The 26,483-nt window shown below is 43.9% G+C and overlaps 1 protein-coding gene across 3 annotated transcripts in view; it reads right to left on the reverse strand.

The window, feature by feature from the left end:
* Window positions 1-11,188: 11,188 nt before the first annotated feature.
* RNF145 (ring finger protein 145) overlaps window positions 11,189-26,483 on the reverse strand; it is a 52,427-nt gene continuing 37,132 nt past the window's right edge. For all 3 annotated transcript variants that reach the window (XM_040602850.1, XM_040602849.1, XM_040602848.1), the window contains 7 exons: window positions 24,926-25,161; window positions 21,361-21,536; window positions 18,589-18,729; window positions 17,092-17,274; window positions 15,068-15,215; window positions 13,984-14,340; window positions 11,189-12,827 (listed from right to left, as the gene is read on the reverse strand). In XM_040602850.1, the coding sequence (XP_040458784.1) occupies window positions 12,384-12,827; window positions 13,984-14,340; window positions 15,068-15,215; window positions 17,092-17,274; window positions 18,589-18,729; window positions 21,361-21,536; window positions 24,926-25,161 (1,685 nt within the window). In that variant the 3' untranslated portion in view covers window positions 11,189-12,383. The remainder of the gene's footprint in view (window positions 12,828-13,983; window positions 14,341-15,067; window positions 15,216-17,091; window positions 17,275-18,588; window positions 18,730-21,360; window positions 21,537-24,925; window positions 25,162-26,483) is intronic.

Consider the following 26,483-nt stretch of genomic DNA (forward strand, 5'->3'; position numbering starts at 1 on the left):
CCATTCGTATTAACATCAGAAGGTCTTAGGTCTTCAGCAGAAACAGAACTGAGTTCATCATCTGGGCTCAGACATCTTGCCTGGAGCCAGAGGCATACCTTTGTCCAGCGAGTTTTTGCCAGAACACAGCACAGAAGTGCTTTGGTTGCAACAAACTTTAAGATACAAAGGGATACTCACCTTTAGATGGGCTTTGCGGAGCTTCAGACAACTGAAAGTTCAACTCCCTGCCTTGCACGATCCAGAGCAGGGCATTTCTTTGGTTTTACCTAGGTTTGGTCTAGGATCTGTGTGGCTTGACACAGACCGCAGACATCCACCTGGACTTCCCACATCCCTTCCTCAAAAATATTCAACCTGTGTGAAAAAGTAATAAAAGTTCTGGTAAAGAGACGACCAGACAGTGCCTGTTACAGGGGAAGGAATTGCCACATTCATTAGGAACTCTGGGTTACCCCGTGTTAGAAAGCCTGCACCTGGTTTTAGGTCTGCATTTTAGCAGAGCTAAAGTGTGCCTAAATACTCGCCTGAATAGAATTTTTTTGCAAGTTGCTGTTCACTACCTAGCATTTGTGCAGAAAATAAGACAGCGTAGTCCTTATTCAAGCACAACTCATGCTGGCTTGCATAGGAAAAGGGTAGCCTGCCTGAGCAGGCATCTGTGTGCGTGTGCGTTTGTTCCATATGCAGACCCATTCATTATGAATGATACACAAATGCTGCTCATGCTTCCCAAGCAGATTGTTATGGTAAGGCTCACATCCCACTGATCTCACTGCAGGGCTTAGGAAGCATTCAGAAGCCTCCCAAAATGCATTACAAACGATGTACGGAGAAATTACTTCCTCCAGCGCTGAAACAGAGTCATTGTCATGGTGTGATAAAGGAACTGTTAAACAGACGCAGAAACAGCACTGGAGCTGGATTCTAGCCAGGGTATTTCAAGCAACTTGTAAAAAGTTCACTGATTCTTTAATAACTCCACCTGGTTAGAGCAGGACCTCTGTTTTATGTGCCTTCCAGAAGATATGTTGCAAGAGAAGTGTGTCTTAGATGATATGAATCAAACCAGTTCCTCTAACATCATGTTGGTCTGGAATAGCTGTTGACCTGATGGAGTGTTAATGGGAACATTTATTTGTTTCTTTATCACTACAAAGATGTCATATATACTTACCCTGCTGCTGCCACTGTTCCCAAAGGGCTGTCAGCACAAGAGCCATTATAACATGACTGCCGGAGGTAATTTTTTTTTTCCCCCTCACACATTATTTCTTCAAATGATTCTGTAAAGAGAGAAAGAACTTGGATACAAAAATTGCTAGTAAAAGAACAGTGCAGTGTGACGTGAGCCAAAGAAGCTTTTCTAAACCCCTGCCAGTCTCCGGTTTTATTGCTTATGGAGAACAACACGCACACAGCCTGGATCCGCCTTGGCATGGGGTGCATGGGCTGCACCTGGCACACTGAGGATGGGATTTGCCACCAGGACTCTCCAGCACTCTCCCAGTTCATGGAAACAAACTGGTGAAGTTGGTTGGCATGGCACTGTGGGACCATGCATGCAGGGGCTGCGTTCAGGTGATACACCCCATCTTTGTTTGTTTCCTATTTCTGGCTTATGTGAGAGCGTTCAGACTTTAACACAGTAAATAAAAATTAGGTAGAAATCCACTGCCTTTACCTGTGGAAAAGAAAAAAATCCCTCACATTTCATTTGTGTTATGCAATGACTTGACAGTTTAAGGAAATTGCTAATGGGACCTTTTACTGCTAGGTCACTAGTTCAAACTTGGCTCTGTCAGTAATGACCGAGAGTATCTGATGAATGTTTGATGACGTGAGATTAAAATATGGGTCTCAATCCATTTATCAGTAGAAAAAACCCTTCAACAACTTGAGCCCCTTAAAGCTAATCCTGATAGGAAAGCCTGCAAGGCTGGAGCGTGAACAAGCCCTCTGCAGCCCTACAGTGGGTCAAGGTCAGGATGGGGGCATGCAGATGGAAAAGCTTACAGCGGTGATGTCTGGGCAGAACCTTTCTGTGCATAAACAAATCACTATTTAATGCACTAAAATACTCCAGTAACAGTACAGTACGAGAGAGCCAGATCCGGTATTGTTCTCAAAGGGAAAATGATCCTGGCGTAGGGGGGAAGATGCAAACATTAGGAAATCCAGGATCAAGAACTGGTTTATACTAAGTGCCAAAACTCAGAAATTCACAATTTTGCAGGCTGAAAAGTTCTATTTGCATACCTCAATATTATAACACTACCGTAAAGATGAAACTCAAATATCAAGGTAACATGTAAGTAGTCAGTAAGTGTCCTTCCTTATTTTTTTTTCGAGATCAACAGGAAAAAAAAAAGTTATCGCCTAATTCAGTACTTTTGAAACTGTCCCTTGCTCTCAAGGAATGTAAAGCCTCGCTGGCAGAATTTGGCAGCTGCTGACAGGCAAAGACCAAGGGCTGTGTCTTGCTCAGACATCACCCACCCCGGGAGCCCAGCCTGCCTCCCAACCCGCACCAGGGCCAGGTGCACATGCCAGGCGCTGTCTGCAGCACACGTGTGCAAGGTCCAGCTCAGCAACGTTTCCAGGACCTGCCCTGCACCCTCCTGAAGTCCCTCAGTGCTTCTCCTTCAGGACTCAACCTAGAGACCCAGGAAAATAGGGGGACCACAGAGGAAGGCAGGGGGGTGTCTGCCACGGCCGCGTGCTCCCAAAATAAAGCGATGGGAAAGACTCGCATCCCTTGTAAACTCACCAAGTGCTTGCAGAGCATTTACCAGCCGTTTAGAGTAAAATTAAAAAAGCGTGAGGGCCATCTGGTGGGAGCAGGGCGGGGGTTTGACTTTACCTCATTGTTCTCTGCTTTTTTGCTGTGGGCTACATCCAGCTGCAGAGACTGCTGGCCAGATGCTGAGAAACTGGGGAGCGCTGGAGGGGCCGTGTGAGCATCACTTACCTCAGTAACGTGCCTTGCACCTCAAAACATCCTTTTTTAAGGGAATCACATCTATGATGAGTACGTCACTGTCAAAAAATGTGCTTCTGCCAAGTGCTCCTGCATAAGCCACAGAGGCAGCTGCTTGCGGCCAGGGGCTGGTGCGCGGGGGTGCACTGTACCTGCAAAAACACGTGAGCACTGACTGCAGCACCTACCAGGGATGGAAAGGCTGGTGCTGCAGGCTGGGAAAGGCTCCTCCGCACCATTTACAGGGCTGGAGCAGGATTTGTTTTCCACCCAGTGAAGCACAGCACTCCCTGAAATCAGCAGTATTTACCTGACCACTGCAGATCCCGAAGGACTGGGACTCAGCCTGCATCTCTGCCCACCGTTTCAGCGGGTACCGTGCATGCTAGATGGGAGTGCTGGAGTGACAGATCCCAAAGCGCAGCCTGCAGACATCACCCCTACAAGCACATTCTCTGACAAACGGGAACAGAGCTGACAGTTGCCTTCATCAAGGTGTGATCTGCCCCTCCTGCTTGCGTTTGGGTTTGGTATCTGGCTATGGACATTTTATTCACCACACTTCACTAACATTTATCACAGAAAACAAACTTACCACCTCAGAGGAATCCAGAGCTTTAACCACCTCCTGACGTCTTGCAAGGGAAAAAGTATCCGTGATGCTGAGGAACGATGTGAACTGCTACCAGTAGCCCTGCTCCTGCTCCACGTGTGCTGGTGCTCGCTTCGGGCACTGCGCAGCCTTCTCAGGCCACACGCTCTGCAGACAGCAAAGCCTGTGCTCCGCGCTGTGCCAGAACAGGGCTTCATGGATTAGTATCTGGGGTAGCCACTTTTTGAACTCAATGCTCCTTCCAGGTGGAAAATTCAAAATTAAGGCCAAACAATTTTTTTGCGTTATACCGGGAGTCTCAGACACAGTAGGAAGGTGCTGGACAAACAGCCTCTAGCCATGCAAAAGGCAGCAGGGCATCTGCATCGCACGAACAGCCAACACACCCACAGAAAACACCTTGCCATATAGGATGCACCTGTTGAGCTCTGCAAGGTGCGCTCACCCAAATCACGCCCAGCCGCTTCCCAGCCACAGCTTCACAATGAGGTGAAACCCAGACTTGACCCTCCAACTACATCACTTGCTTCAACAGTCCCCAAGGCTTTGGAGTCATTATGTATAGTGAATTATATTCTAATTTTAATATTTTCCCCCAGCCATACAACATTTTATACAGATGACCATTCCTGGGCGTCTTTACACATTCTGGGATTTGATCCATATTGATCCGCGCACACTTCTTCTAGGATCTTTTAAGGCTGCAGAAATGACAATTTCCACACTAGTTACAAAATAATTACCCATAATAATTTAATAATGAGCTTTCCCTTTAAATTATTAACATAGGTAGCCAAGAAAATTGTCAATTTTAACAAGTTTAAATTCAAATGATAAATGCCAAATCTGTGTTAAATGAGACCAGCAAATTAGCAATTAAAATATTTATGCAAGAAGGCAAAAGATACTGTATTCAAGGAGCCAGAGAGCAGTCTCCCATTGGAATATTTGACAATAGCCTCTGTTTGCATATCTCAGCTTTAAAACCCTCTGCAAAGGGAAGAGGAAAAAATATCTAAACCCATAATTGAAGCTGGACAGTGTTGCCTGGTGCCCAGTGGGATTTCTGCAGAATCCAAGCAATTCTCAGAATACCCTTGAGTTATGTTGAGCAGAAATCCTGACCCCAATCAAATTATTTCTGTCATATAAACTTTTGTCTCTGGGAAGCTCCAAAGAAAAGGATTGCTTCATGTCACCTCACTGCTACGTTGCTGAGAACAGAGTCAACGATGCTGCCTGATTTTTAAGGAAGGGGGCAAAAACCATCCTTCAAGCTGAAAGAGAAATACTGGTGTTGGAGCAGATCTCTGACCCCCTGTAAGTTTAAATCCCATTTTTCCCAGCAAACTTCACAGACACGAACAATTAGCAGGGCATCAGCATCACAGGGAACACACCAGGGCACATATTCACCTGGGATTTAGTTGGTGAATTCAAACGTGGAATTTCTTTTGTTATTTTTTTTCCCCAGTAAAGCTCCCCAGGTACTATTTACACTTGCAAAACCCCACCAGAAGGCAGCGGTGGTGCTGAGCCCGCTGGCTGCCCGCTCCCAGCAGCAGTGCCACTCTGCCCTGCCACCACTGCCCGCCAGCCCCCTGCCCCGCTCCTCCTGGTTGTCACCCCCTTGCCAACATCCCTCACCTCCCCCGCGCCCGCCCGGCTCCATCCATCCTTTTTGCCCTGGTCATCTCTGTCACTGATAAGGAGAGAAGGGAAACCCCTGGGAAGCAACCCCAGGCTTTTGGGGGGTTCGGAGTCCCATTGCACGGGGCTTAATCTCATCCAGATGTTCGTGCAGCGGTCCCAGCACCTTTAGGACGTGTGGTTAAGGGTCAGATCCCCAGGAGCGAGGCACAGGCTGAGTGCCAGTTTTCTGCCGAGGGAAAAGTTTGATCCCACAGTCCGATAGAAAGCAACATCAGAGGAGCATGAACCGACCCCCCCACACCTGCACCCACAAAAGCTCAGCACAAACAGATGCAGAGGCCGCTCATGGCCGAACCCAGAGGGGACAGCTCAGGAGCCATCAGCGCCCAGACCGACCCAGTTAAAAAACTCCACGAGGGCAAGACTCGTATTTTGTGTTGAGAACAAGGCTGGGGCAGGATTGTGGCAAGATTGCAGCAGCCCAGCAGCACATCACCCGACCCAGCACCTGCCTCCAGGGCCAGGCAGGTTTCAGAACTGTTTATAGTCCTTGTCCACACCAAGGGAAAAAGTGACCCTGCAGCTTCCTTTAACTCTCCTTTCCAGCTCCACACCTTTAAAAAAAGAAATCGGGACCTGGAAGTCGCCAGAGCCATCTCGAATGCAACTGTAACTGGTGAGAAACAGCTGCATGGGCCCCCCGAGTTTTTGTGAAAATGCCTCTAACCACTTCAGCCGGTCCCCTTCACCATGTATTACAGCTGGATGTGGGAACGTGCACAGACCAGAGCCCCCCCCAGCTCAACAAGGAGCTGACACACTTGGTTCCATCTTCTGCAGGACTCAAGATGAATGTTTAAGTACATCAAAATATAATCAATAATTCTAGTAATATTCAACAGCTGGGTTTGAGGTTCTCCCACTGATGTTTCCCACCACCTGTGCAAATGAAGATCATTACCAGCCTTTTTGTCCAGCAAGGTAACTAGAACAGCTATACCCAAACACACACGTATGCAAAGATTTTTATCTTGAAAACAAGTTGTATCTTAGCAGGTTATATTTTTTCATTTTTCTTTACTTACCAACATGCACTTTCTAACACGGAGGACCTTTGAGAAATTAATTTCCATCTGAAAACAAACAAGGGCTGAAACAGTTTATAAAGGAACCCATCTTTCAAGGACATTTCCTTTTAAATTGCACAATGTGGCTCTTAGCAAGGAAAATAAATAAAACTTAATCCCTCTACATTCCAGCTGGCATTTTTTTCCCCAAGCTAGAAGCAAACAATCAATTTAAAGAAAACTCAGACTACGGTCAATTAAGGAACCATGTATCATTTCATTTATAAATACCAGGTACCTATTCAATTGATTATTTTGATCTAATTAAGTCAGTTTTACATTTTAAATTCCTAAGACTCATTTTCCCACATCACCATCCTAAGCTTTTCACATCTGTTGCTGCAAAATTCTGCAGATCGTCTGGTCTTTGGCTGTTGTATTAGCTGAGAGAGTTTCAGCTACCAGATTTATTTAAGGATGTGGATTATAAACCTCCAGGAAATGGCAACCACTGGGAAAATATGTGTCTAATTACTTGTAACACATAGAAAATGTTTTTCTTTATTTTTTTTTAGATTTGGGTTGGTTGCTTATGCACAGAAATTGTCTTTCTTTTATTTCTTATCTCTTCACCCAGATTGGTCACCTTTAGGTTTATGTGTGCACCAGATACACTCTCTTAGCAACGTTTAATGCACTGCCAGCCCCCAGCCCCTGCTTCTCCCTGGGTTTTCACCACCTTCCCAACCTCCCTTATCCTCCCAACTCCATCCTCTTCACCCTGGTCATCTCTGTCATTGAAAAGGAGAGCTCACCAAGTTTTGTAGGCTACATCTTTCTCTAAAGGACAGCGTGGGTTTTCAAGAGAATACTCAATACCTCAGAGCCACAGAATGCATTTGCTGAGTAGTTTATCAACTGAATCATAACTTTCTTTATGAAAACGGATGGAATTTCCCCGGCCAGTCTCCACGTCAGCACTAGGCGTTCCCAGGCGCAGCCATCCAGTGCTGCAGCACTGAACTGCACCAAGGAGAGAAGTCAGCGCAGCTCTGGCCTTGGACTCCAGCAGGATGCTAGTAAGTAAAATAGCCATACCAAAAAGAAATATGCATTGTCAAAAATAAAACTGGTATCTTCAGGGTGTGGGGGAGCGAACTGTGATCCTTAATGTGATAGAACACGTGGATCACAAAAACAGGGTCCAGTTAATTTCTAAACTCAGCACTGTAACACTGAGAAAAACAGAAAATTACTGACACCTTTATAAGCGCAAGCAAAGCCAAAGAGATTAGTAGGGAAATGTATCTGTCAATCTTTCCCACATATGTTTTTGTGGGGTGACATCCCAGGCGAGACTTTGAATAAGTAATCCTTAACAGGACAGGCTTAACTAATATACAACAGCTCCAGACACTGCAGAGACTGAAAATTCATACTGGAAAATGACCTAAAGGTTTCTTCATACAAATTTACCATGCAGGAGGTAAAAAAGAGCCAGCACCAACCCACTGGTTGCCCTCGCAGCCTTCCTCAGAGCAACGTAACGCAGCCATGGCTCAGGGGCTGCTGCTTCTTGAGAACTTCCAGCCCAGCACCAGCCGTGCCCACCACCTGCTTCAAACCAAGGGGCTTCCTGCCCCTGGCTCTCCTGACCCAACCAAACCCAGCAACCTCAGGTCCACGCTAGTTTGGTTACTTTTATCCCGAAAGCAGCTGGATTCCCAACAACATAATATGCTTCCGACAGCCAGTTCTTCTTCCCAAGTGTGGTTTTCTTTGGGTTTTATTTTTGTTTGTTTTCTTTTTGTTTAGACAGCAATATCTACTTTCTTGTATATCTTACTTGCTAAAGATAATCTGATTTTTGAACCAACTGAAATCAAACAGCTAAACTGTCCCTACCAGTTAGGTAAAATGTTACAAGTTCTCAAACATTCAGATAGTTTAAGCCCAAACCCTGGTTTATTTTAGCAAAAGGATCGAGGTAACTTAGAAATTGAATTTAAAAGACATCAGGAAAGAGGACTCTGAATGAAAGGCTTTCCCACGCTGAAAAACCCTGTGCATTTCAAGAACTTTGCCTTGGCATAGAACGAAGTGTTCCACTAGGAACAAGGAAGGAAATGGATTTTTCTGCAAAATAGCCAAAAGCCAAGGAAGCCAAGAGCAACGCAAGTCAAACTTAGGCTTTCAAATCAAATTCCTAGTCACAGACTTGTTTGCTCTTCTCATGGAGTCGTCTCACCTTGTGTAAATACACCTCCCTGAGCCCAGAGCAATGGGCTCTGTAAATCAGCAGCACTGGGAATACTCTACAGGACCAACTCAACACACACCATCACACCATGTGATCAGCACTCCCATTTCCAACAAAAAACCAACCAGCCATAAAATTCCCAACTGTTCCCATTATATCACCTAGCTGGAAGCATCTTTTTCAGTCCAAATGTTCGTCAATCACACCACCATCAGGAGTCCAAACGAAAATGATTCCAAGCCTCAGCCTACGGTTTATACCCTGATCATAAACACTCAAAAAGCATTTTTTCCCCTATTTACTCATGCACAGCTGCAGAGAAAAAGAAAATCAACTCAAAGCAAGCAGTGTCCAACAGGGAGTTCTGCACCAGACAAAGCTCAGAGGTCAGGAGCATTCACCCAAACGCTCTGCAGAGCAGAGACAGAAGGTTCACTGCGTTCCTTACCTCCCTTCTCCTCCGTAGCAGCCTTCCCCCTTTTTTCTCCTGTTCCCCTCCAAGTTACAGTTTATTCCCGCTACAGGATCCAGCTTGGCCTGAGTTTTGGCAGTTCTCGCTTCATCCCTGAACCTCCCGACCCATAAGGCACAGCTCGCGTGGCTTATCAGTATTCCTTTCCTACCCACCTCCACTCCTTGCAGGCTTATTTTTAGGTTCCTTCTAGAGCTCGCTGTCCCTAGTTTTTCAGAAAATGGTGTTCTGTCAGCATTTTTGAGTTGGAAAAAAGCAAAACCAAAAACAAAGCAAAAATGAGCACGCACGTACACCCCCCCCCCCCCCCCCCCTTGAACTTTCTAGTCCAGCAGATTTTACTAACCAGTTCGCTCTGCCTCATGAACCCTGCAGCAATGCATACTCCACCTCGGCTTGCTCTTACAAACAACTCTTTGTAACGGTGTTGGCACCTAACGAAGGTAGCTTCCACCTTTCAAGGAAAGCCCTGCTCCTATGAACTCTCCAAGCTAGCAGCCTTCCCTTCTTTCTTTCCTCTCCCTCTTGAAAATATCCTTCTTACAGTAAAAAAGGTGCATCACAGCTGTTTTCATCTCCCCCTGCCCCTCTTGCCAGGAACTCCACCAAGACTGCCCGAGCCTCCACATCTTTGAGCTCCTTCTCCAGCACGGAATAGTTGCTTTTGGTTTGCTCCAGTGGGAACCTTGCAGCATCATTTCTCCTAAAAGACAGCACATACATTCCTGATCTGTCAGGCTCATTTCCAGTGCCACATCCATGTTTCCAACCTGCAGTCCTGGCAGATGCTGCATTTGTTGAATCTGCTGTGGGCCTGTTGATTCTTAATGAGCAGTCTCCCGGTGCACTTACCTCTTACCGATGTTGGTATAAATCCACAGCTCTTTCCTCTAGCTTTTGCATCACAAATTAGCTATGAATAATTTAGGGTAGAAATTGAAAGGTTCATTGCCAAGAGATCAGTCAGGCTAGAAAACAGCTTCTTGGCCTAAGCATTGAAGATAACCCTTACTTCTTTTGTTACTTTTTCAACACCACTTCTTATATTCATGAAAGCGATGACGTGACATACTGTGTGGGATCGCAATGAACTGGAGCGGATGACCCCTGGGATTCCCTTCTGCCCTCACGTGAATGCTGGGGTGCGCACCAGCTCCTCCCCTCCCTCCCCTGCGCTCCCCAGGAGGTATCCGTGCAGCAGCCCCAGTCCAACCTTCGCTCCACAAGACGGACCAAGCCTAGCTCTTCTTCCCATCTCTTCCCAGGCACCGGGGGTACCACTTGCTTCCTACTGTGGAAGGCAGGGGATAGTACACAAAGGAAAAGCTTCCCATCGCTGGTGTGAGGAACTTCTGGGGACATTATTCTGCACCCAGGGACAGCAAGCAGAGTTCAACAGAGTATCCTTCAAACACATACTCTGAATTGAGGGGAAAGTCTTTGGTTTACAACACTAAAGAGCACTCCATAGCAGTGCTGCCCAGAAAATCCCCGTTTCCTGCCTCCACAGACTTTTAAGCATGGGTAGAATGGAAACAGTCTAAATTGCGTAGACTAAAAGCTTGGACACACACAAAACATGTTTTTGAGGAGGATTCAATTCCACAGAAATACAGGTGTAGAAGACCAGGACCCAGACCGCTGATTAACAGGAGTGAAAATAAAAGAGTTCAAGAAAAAAAAAAAATAATCACAATACCCCCTCCCCCCCCCCCAAACACATCCAGCTGTTAATAAAAGCTTTGCAATGATCAGTGAAGCACCTGGTAAATCTGGAGTTTTGATTAATATGCAAGAAAACAAAAATGAGATACAGAAGCAAAGGATGGTGTAACTGATATCCCCATCCTGCCAGGTGAGAAGGAAACAGGATTGGGTTTTACTTGGGGCTCAGTAGCAGCACTCATGGCTTCCAGGAGCAAACATGCCTTAGTGTTCTTCTGTTGCTCTGCACTGGCCATGATCTGGTGGCAAGGACCAGGGGAGGCCAGGAGGTATCACACAACACTGAAATAGAAATGGAGGAGAACAGAAGCATCAGAACTTCGACTGATCTCCAAGGGGGAGAGCTACTACTGCAGAAGAGCCTCTAAACATACACTTAATTCACAGGATTTTAGTACAAGAATCACATAACCAGGTGTAAAAATCTTCAAATGTAATTTATTAAGACATTCAGCTATGTCTGTCAGTCTACATCCAAATTTACTACTAAAAATAAAATAGTATCACATTTCACATTAGGAATACCGACTTTGAAAAACACTTGAGTCAAGCCTATCGTATAAATAAGTGACTAATTTTCTCTTCATATCAAAATTCACATAAAAAAATTGCCTGCCCCCTACTCCCACCTATTTCCCCACCCCAGTCCCTAGTTCTACTCGAAGCCATGATGAATGTAAAAATTTAAGTATGGACATGTCCTTGTCAAAGAAAAAAGGTGCAAACCTATTAACAGCTTTAAAAGTGGCATTTGCGGAGTCTGATCATACACAGTAATGTACTCATTCCCAAAGTGCAAATATCGCCAGAGTTTAATACTGTTTTAATTCAGCTGCAAGAATTAAACATTACACAGCACAGTACTGCAAGGCCTCTATCTGTGCCCTAAAACTCATCCCACTTTCCTCCCGCACATGGCAGCGGAGGCCAAAGTGTTCATTAGAGCTTTAGTTCACTTCATGCAGCCCAGACTGTGCCCATTATTAGCAAAAGTTTCATATACATCGAAATATTGAAGACTCCGTCATAAAAGTCAAGAGTCACTATAGATTACATGAATTCAAATGCAACTGCCCCACCAAGAACACCCAAAGCATACACATGACGTATTAAGTGTGCTTCCATCTTCTAGTACAATCACTGATGTTGTATCTTTGATTTTTGCTCACGATCCAGAAAAGATTTTGTCAGCAACCAAAGCTGCACCTCAGCCAGAGACTGGCAACTCACTGCACTTAACGCCGCTCAGGTACCCTGGGACGTGGCTCGATGCGACACCCTCTTCCTGCCCAAAACAAAAGCTAGCATTCTGTCAGTCTGTTTACAACCTCTCACAGACCTCCTGTTCCTCACCTACATCTTGAAAACACTCACTGCAATTTATTTCCAGACATCCTTCCTATGCCCACAGTTCAGAGAGCTTCTGGAGTCATTTCTACTACGTCTCACTGGAGTTACCACTACCAAGCAGCCCATAAAAATCAGCATGGGAGATTACATTTTGACCAGCATTAACAGCTACGCTTCTTTCACAGCTGTGGAAGGATAGGTTTTCTTCTGAGTCAGACTTGGATCTCTGAAATGTGTTTGTTCCCACGTCATCCTTTGTCACCTTAGAGCTGGACACAAACCCTCGGATCTTGAGCGGGGCATCCGTCCGGGACTGCAGTGAGTTCTGCAGCACAAGCTGCTCCCTGGCTGGCCTCGCACCGGCTCGTGTCACCGTCCATGCTTTGAGACCCTTCCATCTCAGCAGAGGCCTCCGGGCCGTCCTGTCCACCTGCGACCTGTCCATTGCTCTCGCTAGAGCTGTCTTTCACATTTGGCCCACTGTCATGTTCAATACCAGGAGGCTCAGCTGCATCTCCAGGGCTGGGATTTTGCTCTGCGCTAGGATTTGGCTGTTGAACTGGCTCTGGTCCCAGTCCCGGTAGCTGTGAAGGGCTCTTAAGTTGGCAGTGGCACAGAGGGCAGGTTTCTTGCACATACAGCCATTTCTTAAGACAACCCGCGTGAAAAAAATGGCTACATGGTGTGATTACAGCAGTTTTCATATCCTGAAAGGCATAAAAAAAAAAAAAAAGAAAGACCATATTATTTGTAATCCCGTTCCTCTCCCCTCACCTCATACACCTAATGGGTCCACTAGCCACAGTCCACAGGCAAGAGAACGTTCCTTCCTTCATACCAGCAAGTCTCCACACGTTCAAGTACACACACAATTCAAACACAGGCCAAGTCTGGCTGCTTGTTATTACAGTGTTTAGAAATTAGGCAAAAAGCTTTGTTTATAAAGTCTTATTATAAAAAGAGTTTTTCTAGAATGAGAATCGCAGGATTAGTTGGCTTAAGAAACAATTGTGCAAGTTAAAACACCGCACTTACAGATACAACATGTAACAGCAGCAGATCAGAAATGAAGTTAACACCCCAATTACGGCAGCCGAGACCCACATATTACTTAGTCCGGTGCTTCAAACACCATCATTCAATCTGGTACCAGTAGTTTTACTCTTCAAAGAATTTGTATCAAGTTTGGAGTCACTCCAATTCCACACTACTAATCTTAGGATGGTTCTTTCACTGTCATACATAGCTACATCTTCTATCCAAGAGAAAGAGAGACTTTGGAGTTAGAGGTGTGATAAAGATATTACTTTCAGCATTAATTTCTAAGGTCCTTATATCTGCTGGCTTACATTAGAAAGACCCTTAACCTTTTGATAATTAGGTTTCTGTTATAAAGCTGACATTGCACATAAAGTGAAAGTAACAATGTCTGTAGAGACAGAGCTGCTTCTACGGAATAATAACAAATCAGCTACTGAATACACATTGTCTGTCACCATACAAAAAAAAAAATAATCTTCCACTAATGAAGAAAGGGCACATTTGCTGTTACTGTTGAGACCAGCTCAACCCAAACACCAGAAGTTTCAAAGAAGCTCAAGGACACGGTTTGTTGTGTAACTGGAGAAAAACGAATGAAAGTTTAAACATATCCAAACTATCTCTTTATTCATAAAAACTACCCCAGCAACTGTACTCCAAATCCATTTACACAAAGCAGAAGACTGGGGAATTCATGTAACTTTTTGAGCACAACATTCTCACTCATTAAACGTAAGGAACTTGTTTTACTAGTTGTGGTCTGAACTTGACAGTCTAGACGTATTTCGATTCAAGCCAATCTTTTCACACTTCCATTCATACCTGGTAGCAGATGGCACAGATATCGTTGTGTTGCTCTAACTGCTCTTTTGTGGCAACTGGCAGTGATTTTATCTTATTCACAGCATCTCTGCGAAGAAGGAAACTCTTCCATCCCAGTTGGGCCCGCAACCATACGTTGTAATAGGAGTGAATGAAGATGATCACAGAACCCATCACAGTCCATTCACCAAAGATCGTTTCTGAGACACCGTACGCCACCACACACAGAGCGACGAGGAATTCCAGCAGCCGGTACGTGCCATTTACATAATAAATCACATCATCCATATTTTCTACGGGTTCTTTTCTGAACTCCTCCACCATGAACAAAACATAAATGAAGAGCGTCCCAAGCACCTGTAACACAGTTGCAAGACCATGAGTTCAGCATTCAGTTCTGAACTGGAGCTTATGTCCTTCCGCACTGTCCACCCTTGCTCTGTACCCACAAGCTCCCAAAGCAGACAGAGGGCAGGGCAGGCAAGCCCCAGAGGAGTAAAATTGTTGCTGAACTTCAAGACAAATAAAAGTCACTCTTTCTTGCAAAGCATTTAAGCTTGTTCCCAGGTACTCCCCCTTCTGTACTTTCCTGAGTCCAGAACACAGCTGAGTTGATTTAAAAAAAAGTGCTATGCATCATGAGGAGTGGTTTTATAAATTTAATAATTAAAAACCCCCAAGTTATAACAAATAATCATAGTACAAAACATTGCCTGTATTTACACTACTGTGTTTGAACATCAGATTACTTTCAAAGGAGCCATGCAACAGTACATAAATAAGTACTCGGGGAAGGAGGGAGTGTGGGGGGAAACCACAACGCTTGTCACTATGATAGTTATGCCCTCAAAAGCCTTTTGACTTTACAATTTGAAATAGATTTCCATTCACCTATGTTCTCTGCCCACCCCAAGAGCTCTTTAGCCTCAGATACAGGATAAAGAAAGAGATTTTTATATCCTATCTTGTACTTCTGCCCTTCCATCATCCACATTCTTTTATCACGTATTTCTGCCCTCTCCCAGAGTAACAGGATCACAGTTAACGCAGGGCTTCATGGCTGGTACAGGGCTAACCTTCCTACCTGAAGAGAGGTTAGAATACTGCTGGAGATAATGATCAACAGCCAGAAATCCATGTGGAAAAACTGACAAATCATGTAGGCCATGTACGCAGGGAACACGAGTAAGAACAAACAGAGGCTGACTGCTCGGAAGTGCTTCCACAGACTCCTGCAAACAACACAACAGATTTTTATTTTTAAAGTTACATTTGAGTGTCAGAATAAGAACAGCCTGACTGCTGGATGTAGATATGTTAGGTGTTTGTGGAAAGCTTTAACTTGTTGAAAGGAGTTTCTATTTTACTTAGGCACAGTCTCATTTCCAGCATGCATACTTACAACACCTACAGTATGAAAAGTTCCCTCTGATCTGACCTTTGCTGTTTTCAGCACAAAGATTATGGGCAAAAATTCACATACAGTAATTGTCGTAATGGGTCAAGTCAGTGGAAGTACCCGAGATACTGAACATTTCAGAGGAAAGACATTTAAATAAAAATATTAAATATACATGTAGCTGTTCATACACTCTTCTATATAAACAGAGTTCTCCCAGATTATATACTTATTACAACTCTTCTACATCTTTCTGCTAATATGAATGGGGCAAAGGTATTTCCTTTCATCAGCAGACTTAACCCTGCTGCTTTTAGCAGTATATTCCCCAATTCAGGGATCACAAAAGAAGAAATGTAGCAGGACTGGAACATTCATCTCTGCCAGTCCTGACTCTGCTCCTATCATTCACTTCTTCCTAATCTCCTCCTCAGCCTAAAAACACTATCAATCTTTTTACAAGCATCCATTCGTGAAGGCCTTCAGAATATCTCCAGTAATTTACTATACTACCTCTACATGTTCTTCAGATTGTATTTTAACCTCATTTAGCACTGGAAGTGAAGTATGGAAAAAGTGAAAGTATTGGAGGGACAGGACACCAGCAGAAACCGGCTTGTTTAACACAGTCTGAAGAAACATCAGAATGCTACTACGAGGTCTGCAATTCTGTGTCTGTGTGCGAGGGAGAAAGGGAGCACTGAAGTGGAATTTATCCTGATCCTAGTTGATTTAGAACTGCCTGTGAGATCTGGCAGAAGAGAGTTAAGACTCCCTATCATCACAGGCTGCTTGTTTAAGCTGGGCAGAGGCTCCTATCCTGGCCCTACTCTCTTTCCCTCTGTTACTATATTTGAATTTAACGTGCTGCAGGCAAAACACGCCAGTTACAAGTAGCCTCTAAGCTAAACAAACTCTCTACACATAAATAAACCTCTTATTTCTTTACTTACAGGTTACAGAAAGGGAAAAGTCATAAGCAATTAAAGATACAAACAGCTTAATACAAGAACACCAGATACCAATACAGCGCTTCAAAACAAATTAATCTCACATGCATCAGAACACTAATGCAAGCCTTCCACCTCTTATTTTCTGCCAGTAAACCCTATCATTTTGTGATCACAGCCTCACAGAAAAAAAGAGGTTTGACAATATCTAACACAGGGTCATTTCTAGAAACTTTGCATCCTCAATAGCTGCCAGAGACCACTGCATTAGAGGGAAACCTACCCAACTGCAGAGGAGGTTAATGAAAACCATTCTGCAAATTCCCACAATCGAACGTGGGTGGGGACAGCACAGGCACTGGAGTCCTGGATTTGCTTAACTGAAAGCACAGTGCACTGACGCTCTTCCTAGGAAGAATAACCACTGAGCAGCGTAACACTTGGAGTGGGCAGCCAGCAACTGCAGAACAGCACAGCATTGCACAGGCAGGATGGACGCAGTCCTGAGCAAGAGGAGGTGACCAAAGTCACCCCAGTTTGCCAGCATACAGCATGGTAAAAAGTGTTCCTGTGTGCCCTTGAGGGAGTAGGGAAGAGAGGGAAAAGCTAAAGAATTTAGACTAGAAAAAAAATCTGCATACAGAAAAGACAGGGTAACTTTACAAGCTACTAAAAACCCAAATCTGGCCATCAATCCCCAGTTTATCACCTCCTAAAACAGCATTGAGTAACTTTCAGTTTAGGAAACCAGTCTCTTACTTGTCCCTTGAGGCCCCCAATGCCAAGACAATGGGATCAGCAATTTCCAGCATGGACTGAAGTATGGATGCCACCACAATGAAAAGAATAATACTGAGCAGGAACGCCCGATGCACAACTTGGAGCTCAATCAAACCTGTCTGCACAGCCAGGATCAGGAGTGTGACTCCTTCGGTCATTCCCCTGCAGATGAACACAGTCAAAAGAACAATCAATCACATCTTTGTGTGTCAAAGCTAGTTCAAAAACACATCTAGAAACACCAGGAAATAAACTGTTTCTGCCATAACCCTTCTAATGCCACTGGATGTAGCTTTTACTGATGTCCCTGCTAGGGCTTTATCCAGAGAGGAATCTTTTCCAGAAATGCTGAAGCCTTGGGGGTCAGGAACTAGCAGATTTCAGAACCCTGCTCCTGACTAGCAGCGAGTGGCCTACAACCAGCCCAGCAGGCACCACCCAGCGAGAGAGTCCCCCTGGCACAAAGCACTTTAAGGACCCAAGTTGTGTCTTAAGATGAGGAACCCACCAGTCTCAGTGTTGCCTACACAAGCCCTGCTACGTCTACACCTGGGCACCAGTCAGGCTCACTCCTAGATCACCATGAAGATCCTCTCCACCTGTTATATTTCCCCATTACCACCCTCTTGCCTGTCCTTTGGCCCCGGGGAAACAGCTTTGATGCAACACCCCAGCTGGTGCTCAGTTTAGGCAAATCAGCAGTTTAGCCGTTTTCAGTTTATTTTATACAGCTGTCCGCTTCTTTTTTTGCTTGGAACCTCTGCCTGAATTTAGTACCTCCAAGGACCACAATTCAGCACCAGTAGTTGATGCAGTTCAAGTACAGATCGCCCAGAGATGCATGCTTCCCCAAAAGATGCTTTTATGTAGACTGCTCCTGGGCAACCCCAAATTATACCATTTTTGCTTCCACATCTTGAAATCCTCATTTGCATACACTCTGAACTTTATTCGATAGAGTTAATGGAATAATGGAGAAAGGTAGCATCATACCTAGGATCCCAATTTTATATTAGACAAGCTGGGACAAGCATTAAGAAAAAGCAGTTTCTACATTTTGGCTATTTCCCATAGTAATTTACAGGCAATCCATACAAAGCTGTGTTTTAAGCCTCATAGATTAGCAAAGTTTCACACATGACTACAGGGTGAATGAGGAAACAGAAGTATGAAGCATATTATCCAAGCATGTGAAAATTTTCCACTGACTCATGAAAATGAAAGCACTAAGATGATCAAACTGTGCAATTATAAACCCCAACTAATAGCCCTGAATTTGTTAACAGAAGTGAACCATCTCACAAAAAGTCCATTTTCACCTCAAGTGCTTCTAACACACACAGACTGGCCTACAAAAAGCCTGTCAAGGATACCTAGGAGTTCGTAAGTTAAAAAACTACAATGCAACCCATATATTTCTACATATATCCCTTTTTGTCTGCTTCTTTTTAGACCTAGGCACAACAAGGTACTTACCTGTTCATAGCAGGATCATTCATGAATGCTCGGTAACCCTGCAAGTAAAACTTGCAGAGAGTCAGAACTCCCAAAGCAACAAAAGAGACTGTAAAGACCAAGCCCAGCAGCGAGTACGGCGTGCTACAGCATTCGGCAATGCTGGGAGGAGAGAGGGGAAAAAGAAACAAAAAGAAAAGGTCTGTTAATTAAAATCTGTGTGATGAGCTCTCCCTTTGTTCTGTTAACTGTGCAAGCTGGTTTTAAAGCAAAATTGGATTGGCTTAATGAAAACATGAAAAGCTCTACATTGCCATGAAACCCTCCTGTAGAGAAAGGTGAGCCTTATTCTGTTCCTTCTTTCCAAGACACAAGTTCACCCCAGCTAACGCGGCTGCGCTACGGTGTTTCTGCCGTCCCTCTCCAGCGCTGTCACACGGTGGCACTGTCCTGCTGCCGTAGGGTTTTCACAACCAAAAGGCAATTTGTCAGCCACAACGCATCCAGGCGGCTTGCTGAAATTCCAGCCAGCTACCAGAAACACAGGGTTAAAGCGGATGGACTCTTTCAGGCCCTTGACACTCGGCTTCACAACAGTGCAAACAAACACCCAACTGATAAAACACTACTGGGAGACTGGGGGCTTTTTGGTAGCCTTTAGTTCACGTCCGATTCAGGTAGGCAACATCTGTCTTTCAAAGTGTTGAGCCAGAAGCAGCAAAATAACACAGCGAAGAATATTCACCCTCAGCAGGCTTCTTCCTCTCTTTTGCTACAGCAGTGAAGTCTCAAAGACCGAGACCCCAGCACTCATTTGACAGTGCTGAGAGCACATCTCCCTCACCTTGGGGCTGCTCTTCTGCTGATCCCGGCACTGCAATGTTTGGAGCAGCCTAAGCCTCAGAGAGTACTCTGGCTTCTGAAACATGCCACCACCAGAGTAAGGGGAGCGCAGTGCAGCGCACCCACCACGTGCCCCAACACTAGGGTAAAGAACTGGCCGTCAGCCACAGATGACACCTCCAGAAATCCCGACACGCACCATCCAAGGTAATTTACAGCCACTGCTGGAAACTGGCCCCTAGGCTAGGTCAGTATTTGGTCTGACCTAGTACAGCCACTCTGACCTTATGAAAATCAGACAGCTGTTCTGCACCCCCCCAGCTGCTCTCACCTGAACTCCAGCTACACTGTTTTAAGCACTCATTACACTTAAAGGGTACAGATGCAGAATTCACTCACTTTCATGGAAGAGCACACCTTTTCTTCCATTTTGTTAAACAGCCAGCAGCACCACATTATTAACTGACCTGACAAGGTACTTCTGAAGGGGTAAGAGGCTGTTAGTGGTATTACCTGAGTTCGTGTTTTTGAGATGCAGAACCATTTAGAATTTTTCTACTGTGACAGAGCTGAGAACATTGAGAACACTTACATAGCTTTTATCTAATTTTCCAATTTCAGGGAGAACTTCAGAGTTCAACTGATATTCATTCACTCACAGATCAAGCCAACTGCAAGTCTGCAAAGCAAGTTCCCTGTTCTGCCACAAACAGAAATCTAATTATTTGGTGCAGAAATAAACTCAACTTATCTGCAAGGAAAAGAATCACTTCCCCCACCTCTGCTATCTGCTAAATGCAGCACTCTATTGTAACAAAACTAAAATTGCAGCAGAGGGGAACAGGAGGAAAAACTTCAGACACCACCAATGATTTAGTTAAACAGGTAACATAGTGCTTTTATATAATGCAGTGACGCTGTAAGCAATTTAATACTACATGCAGTAAAATCTCTGGAATTTCTCCTTAATGATAATTAATTTTGACAGCTTACACTATCACACCATAGACAAGACATACACACACAGAGAGGCAAGAAAAAGCCAAGCAATTGTAAAGTCTGATTGGAAACTGTAGTGATGATCAAGTTACTCAAACAAATTGCTACCCAAACAGCAGAGCTAACAATGTATGGCCTCTAAAGAATATTTCCTGTGTTATCTGTGTGTTTAGACAACTTTTGCCTCTTTTCTCCCCATCCCAGTATTACACTATCTAATTTGTCTAACCTACCTCCTGCAACACACCCAGTTCCTCTCTGCCCTACACTCCTGCTCCCTTTTCTACGCTGTTTCTAGTTAAACAACAGCCAAAGGCAGATAGATTCCAGCCAGAAGCATCCCTCAAATGCTGCCTTTCTCTCAATAACAGCACTAACACAGGCCTCTCTATTTTACAATCAGTTTTAACAAAGCTTTTAGGAATCTGATAACCTTTAAGATCTTTACACCTCTGCCAAATTAACCTCTGGGCTCAAAAGTTACTTTGGGAGTTGGGTACTTTGGCTGCTTGGGTGACAAGAAGGTGTCTCACACCACAATGATGAAACAAGGCATGGAAGGCTCAGAAAGAGACATGATCATGAATAAGATACCAGCTGGACTGAACTTCAGCTGAAACATCTCAGACTTAAAAGCAACTTGTATACTGAAAACAACTTCTAGACCAAAGTGCTAATTATAGCTATTCCCTCATCAAAGGAGTATTTTGCTTTCTTTGGGAACTCTCCCACAGTTCTACTAATGCTGTCTGTTCTGAATGGGATACATGCCTGTGAAAGGCAAGCTTAACAGGGTTTGCATACACGGTCACTATGATAACAACAAATATTTGTTGCGTATCCAAATGCAATAAAGCCAATCTACATATCTAGTCTCTAAAAGAATACAAACATTCATTTCAGAAGATAGTCAAAACAGAAAACCCAACTATTTGCAGACTAGTTAATTACCTTGTCAAGAAGAGGAAGAGGAGCCTCTCTCTTGAGGCAGGCTGGTCCCGTGTACTGAAATAGGAATAGATCTGAAGAGCAAATAAGACAAGCCAAAACACCATGAAAAGAACCGGGACGACCAGCTGGTTCCACAGAGACATCCCCAAAGCCAGGAGACCATACACCTCCACCACCTGGGCAAGACAGAAAAATGCAGTTTGTTACTGGTTCACAGCACCTATGATTTGATAACAAAGGGACAGTCAACAATGTAACTACAAGGAAGCTAAGGATAATTCACATGGCATCGGTCATCCCAAAGGAAAAAGAGGATGTACATCAAAGTACAGTTTGACAAAAGGAGGGCCCAGGTTCAGCAGCGGTGTGTTACCATTGTCCGTCTTGAAGCAGACAGAAGTACTTGTTCTGCGCAGCAAACTATCAGACCAGCCCTTTCCTGTGAGTAAGTGGCTCGGAGCTGCTGACTGCAGCCCACTCACAGCCGGAGGGGCGACGACACATCTCCAGCTCATGTACAACCCTATCAGACCTTTTTGCTCAGCTTAAGTCGCAGCAACATTGTTTTCCCTGTAGCTACTGCCAAGTCACTGCACACACTGGATACTGAAATATAAGCCACATCACTTCAGCACCGTAGATCTGCTTTGATGACCTGTTTTTAAGGAAAAACTTAATATCTCAGACATTTTATGTTTAAATACCTCAAAATCATGTACCAGACTCCTAACTGCTCCTAATCCACAAAGTGTTTTGAAATTAATCCTCAAATTATATCAGAAGAGACTGAAGCTCAAATTACTTCTTTTGTATTGCAGAGACTAAGTTACAATGCAGTGGTTTCCAAGAAGCTGGAACTTCAAGTAGCTGGACTTAATACAGAAGGTCAAAAGGAAATCACTCGTAGCTACTGTTTCCTCATCACCTGCTTCCCACGACATACAACCCCTAATGGCTAGCAAATTTTAGCGAACGCTAAAAAAGCTGCCTACTTAGGGCTCCATGACAAGCATGAGAGATATCACATTCATGGGACCCGCTGCAGGATGCTCTGTGGCTGATGGACAAGCAACACGTTGCTGGCAGGGATACGGTGCCAAGCTCCTGCTTTCAGCTTTGCACACAGACTTGTGAAGGAAATGCACCTGCCCTCAGGAGGCTCCCTTGGCCTTACCCTTGGCCTGGGACCAACGCAAGCGATCCCATGCAGCTAGCTCCTGGCAGAGTGCTCCACCACATCGGAAAAGGGTCAGGCTATTCTGATCATGTAGATTCATAACCATGAGGTATTTCTGGCTCCAAGTAGGCAGCCACGGTTCTGGACCCGCTTTTAAATTATACCATTATACACAAAGCTGCCTTGGCCCACCTGTTAGGGCTGTCTCAGGAAACACTCTGGTGTTTAATATCCTAATATTCACAAAATTTTTGCCACCGATAACCAAACCAGCAATCAAATCCAGCCTAAAATAGTAATAAACTCACAAACACCAGGATGAAGGCATCATTCAAAACTAACAACTGCACAAAGTTATAGCGACGGAAATATAAGTAGGAAAATACTCAAGACAAAATAGCAATATCCTCCTCTGGAATAAGCATACTAAGCTTGATTTGTAGTAGAGTTGCAAGCAAATATATGAATATATTATGAGACTTTTTTTTTTTTTTCTGTTGTTTCAGGAACATAGGTAAAGAGCAGCAAGCTCTTTAGAAACAAAAATCCTGTTTCCCCATATGTCAGTACAATACAAAAACCACTCTCACACAACTTTCAATTTCAACCCACTCTCTATTACATGCATTTAGAAAAGCAGCATACAATGCTCTATTACAAACCCAGTACTCTATTATAAAGTTTCTGCTATTTTCTCTGTATTTCCAAGGAAAAAAACTTTATGCCCTCCACATAGAAAGTCAGGAGAAAGAGTATGATCAGTGCCCAAAGGCCACGTACAAGGAATACTTCTTCCTCATAACACTGTAATACAGCCTGGCATACAAAGATTTGAAATACTTGGGGGGGGGGGGCCACGATAGGGGAGACAAGCAATCCTAGAGATGAGGAAAATTGTGTAACAGCTATATTTAGAATACAGTTCTCACAAACAAACACCAACCCCCGCACCAACAACCAGCAAGAAACCACTACTTACCACCTCACCCCAGAATGTATTTTCAAATTAAAACTTCCATAACATGCTGAAGTGTTTTAAACATAAGTGCCTAATTATAGATAGATACATGACTAAATCCACATCCAATCTGAATCTGACTTCAGGAAGCTAAACTCTGCATCCATTTACGCACGAGGAAAATGGAAGTGCTAGTTCAAATCTGTCGCAAGTCTTCGAGCTGCAAAGATGTGTAACTGTTTTACCCCAAATGTTACCACTCCAAGTAAACAGTAAGTATAATTTTCCTATTGTCACTGGAAAACAAGGGTATTGAAGCTTTGCCCATTAGGTCATGAATAAGTTTTTAACCAGCAAATTTACAAGCTAGTTACAGATGAGATCAGACCATGCTAGGTGCTGTACAAACACAGAAGGATAATCCTGCTCCACAGACCAATTACATACAAAATAAATAACCAGACAGTAATGATCAGCATGACAGGCTGAGACCTTGGCACACCAGACACCTACTGCTGCCAAGTTTTTGTTTGCGTATTACAGATATGACAGCAAAGACGATTTAAAGACTGCTTTGAAAGAGCTTAACAAGTTTTCAGACTGCTACTGGACTGAAGAGCAGACGGCAGAAAACCAATGGCTTGATTTGAAAAAAAAACCAAGTCCAGCAAGTGGTGAGCTGAAACTGTGGGTCAGTCAGAAGTCAAGCAAGCATCCATCTTTTTACACTGAAATATACAGAAAGATGCATACACACATACATTTATTTTTACACAAAAAACATGAGGTAATGTTTCTGTACCACTGACAAAGTGTCTTTTCAACCAAGTATATTATCAGATGTCAAAGCATTAACAAAATGGATACATGTTAGATCAGTCTTCTCTGCTTCTGCTAACTCTTTTGTTAGAGGTCTCAGCAATGCTGCTGTTCTAAAAAAAACACTACAGACCTTTCAAATCACTGTCTGCAAGTAACAATCAAAATCACCTTTAGTGTTACTCCCGATTTAACACTACCATAATTACAAATGCTCTTCCTACCAAACGCTTTTCTTGAAATTAACAGCAACTACAATTAATGCATGGGGATTACCTTGCTCAGTTAATGAGGCTGCAAATACATTCCATTCTGCCACAGTTTTGTCTTTTACCCTGGACTTGGGAAGGACTAAGCTAAGTGGACATGCACAGCTGGCCAGCAGCATAATTCAGGCTAATGTCTTAACTGCTCACCCATACAAATTATAAGCTACCATAAATTGAAGAAAGAAGAAGCTATATACAGAAATATATTTAGTTTGCTAAGAAAGCATGAGTGAACACACACACACAGAGCTGCACAGAGTACCACCAAAGTATTTTCTTATTTCTTTCCTGCAAAAAAGGCTCAGGCCAAGGAAAATAAAATTTTTACGTTTGCTGTCTTACCTGGACAAGCTCTCTGTATGCAGATTTTGCCAAGTTATAGGGCACCAGAAGATTCGATGCCAGAAAGTAGAGAACTTCCAAACCAGTGAATATCATGGCAAATTTGTTGATGACGACAATCGTTTCCAGAGGGACCAGGCAAAGCCGCGCCAGCAGAGGGAGCATGTGAGCAGAGAACAGCCAGATCTGTTTGGTTTTCATGACGCAGGAGCAGATCGTACATACCACCAGCTGACCTGAAAACGCGACACAGGATTTTATAATCAAGCTGATTCTCCCCTTCAGGAAAAAAAAAAATATGCATTTTAAAACGTTATCTTTCCACAACACAGTTATCAATCCAGCATATTATGACAGTTCTAACTAGGACATACCTGTTATGAAACCAGGCTCCTCCATGTCTTTTGCTGGGTCACAAAAGTTCCCATTTTCAAACTACGCAAAGTGCACGCTTTCACTTTAGAGATTAGTGAGATGTAAACCCAAACACATGCAGAATCATACTCAGATTAATACGAAATCCCAGGAATAAATCATGTAGAGGTTAACCCAACAAGTCATCTCGCTTTTCCTTGGCGCCCCCAGCTCAACTTAAATCCCATCAGTATTTGTACACACAGCAGCAGCCTTTCTGAAGCCCAGCTATGCTGCTACTTCATCCCCATCTACACAAAAAAAAGTAATCAGAGGTCCCAGATCGCTTTTAAAGCAACAATATTTACACTGTCAGGAGGAATTACTGGCCAAGAACAGCAACAGGAGAACAGCCAGGTCAGAAGCTGAGAGTTCAATAATTTTATAATGCCCTGAGGCAGCTGCTCAAAATTATCACTGAAGCTTGCAAGTGACAGTTAATTAACAACTAAATTCTCTTTAACAGTTGGCAGGGACACAAGCACATCTCTCCCATGGACCCAGAGATCTGGAGGGTGGTATTTTTAGAGGAAACCACTCCAGTACAACTGCTCCCATTAGAATCACTGGAAGTTGTACCCTTTACCTCAGAGGAAATGGAATGGGGCAAAATGCATGTTACCTGGATAGGAAAATTCTCACTCACCGTTTTGCAGCAAGGAAAAAGTTTATTGCGTATTATTTAAAAGCAGAACCTTGTTCACCATCTATATTAGCTTACATCTGAAAGCCACAATACTTGGTACTAAACCCAAGCTCTTATGGTCTGTTTAGGAGCTAGCTCCACTAATGCTTGCACTTCACAAACCTTCCCAAAACCGGGAATCGGCCTTAGCAAAACACAGACTAACAAAATCAAGGCTGGTAACACCTCTAGGTCAGCACTAACTCCATATGTTCACATAAGCTCACTGATCTTGTAAACCCTTCTGGATGGCTGAGGAGAGGAAGCTGCAAGAGAAACAGCAATACCAGGATTTTGCTTTCATTCTGCCTAGCTTCCCTACCTAGGAACGGACTTCTGCTTTCAAAATAACTGCAACTGAGCTGAAAGCCATTTCTGACCTCTACTACTTAAGCATACAAAGTTCTTCCTCCTTCACACTGTCCTCTTTCAAGTTTAAGTTCTACTGTCAAGTGGCTA

This window comes from Falco naumanni, chromosome 8 (genome assembly GCF_017639655.2).
Source record: "Falco naumanni isolate bFalNau1 chromosome 8, bFalNau1.pat, whole genome shotgun sequence".
In the NCBI taxonomy this organism is placed as follows: Eukaryota; Metazoa; Chordata; class Aves; order Falconiformes; family Falconidae; genus Falco; species Falco naumanni.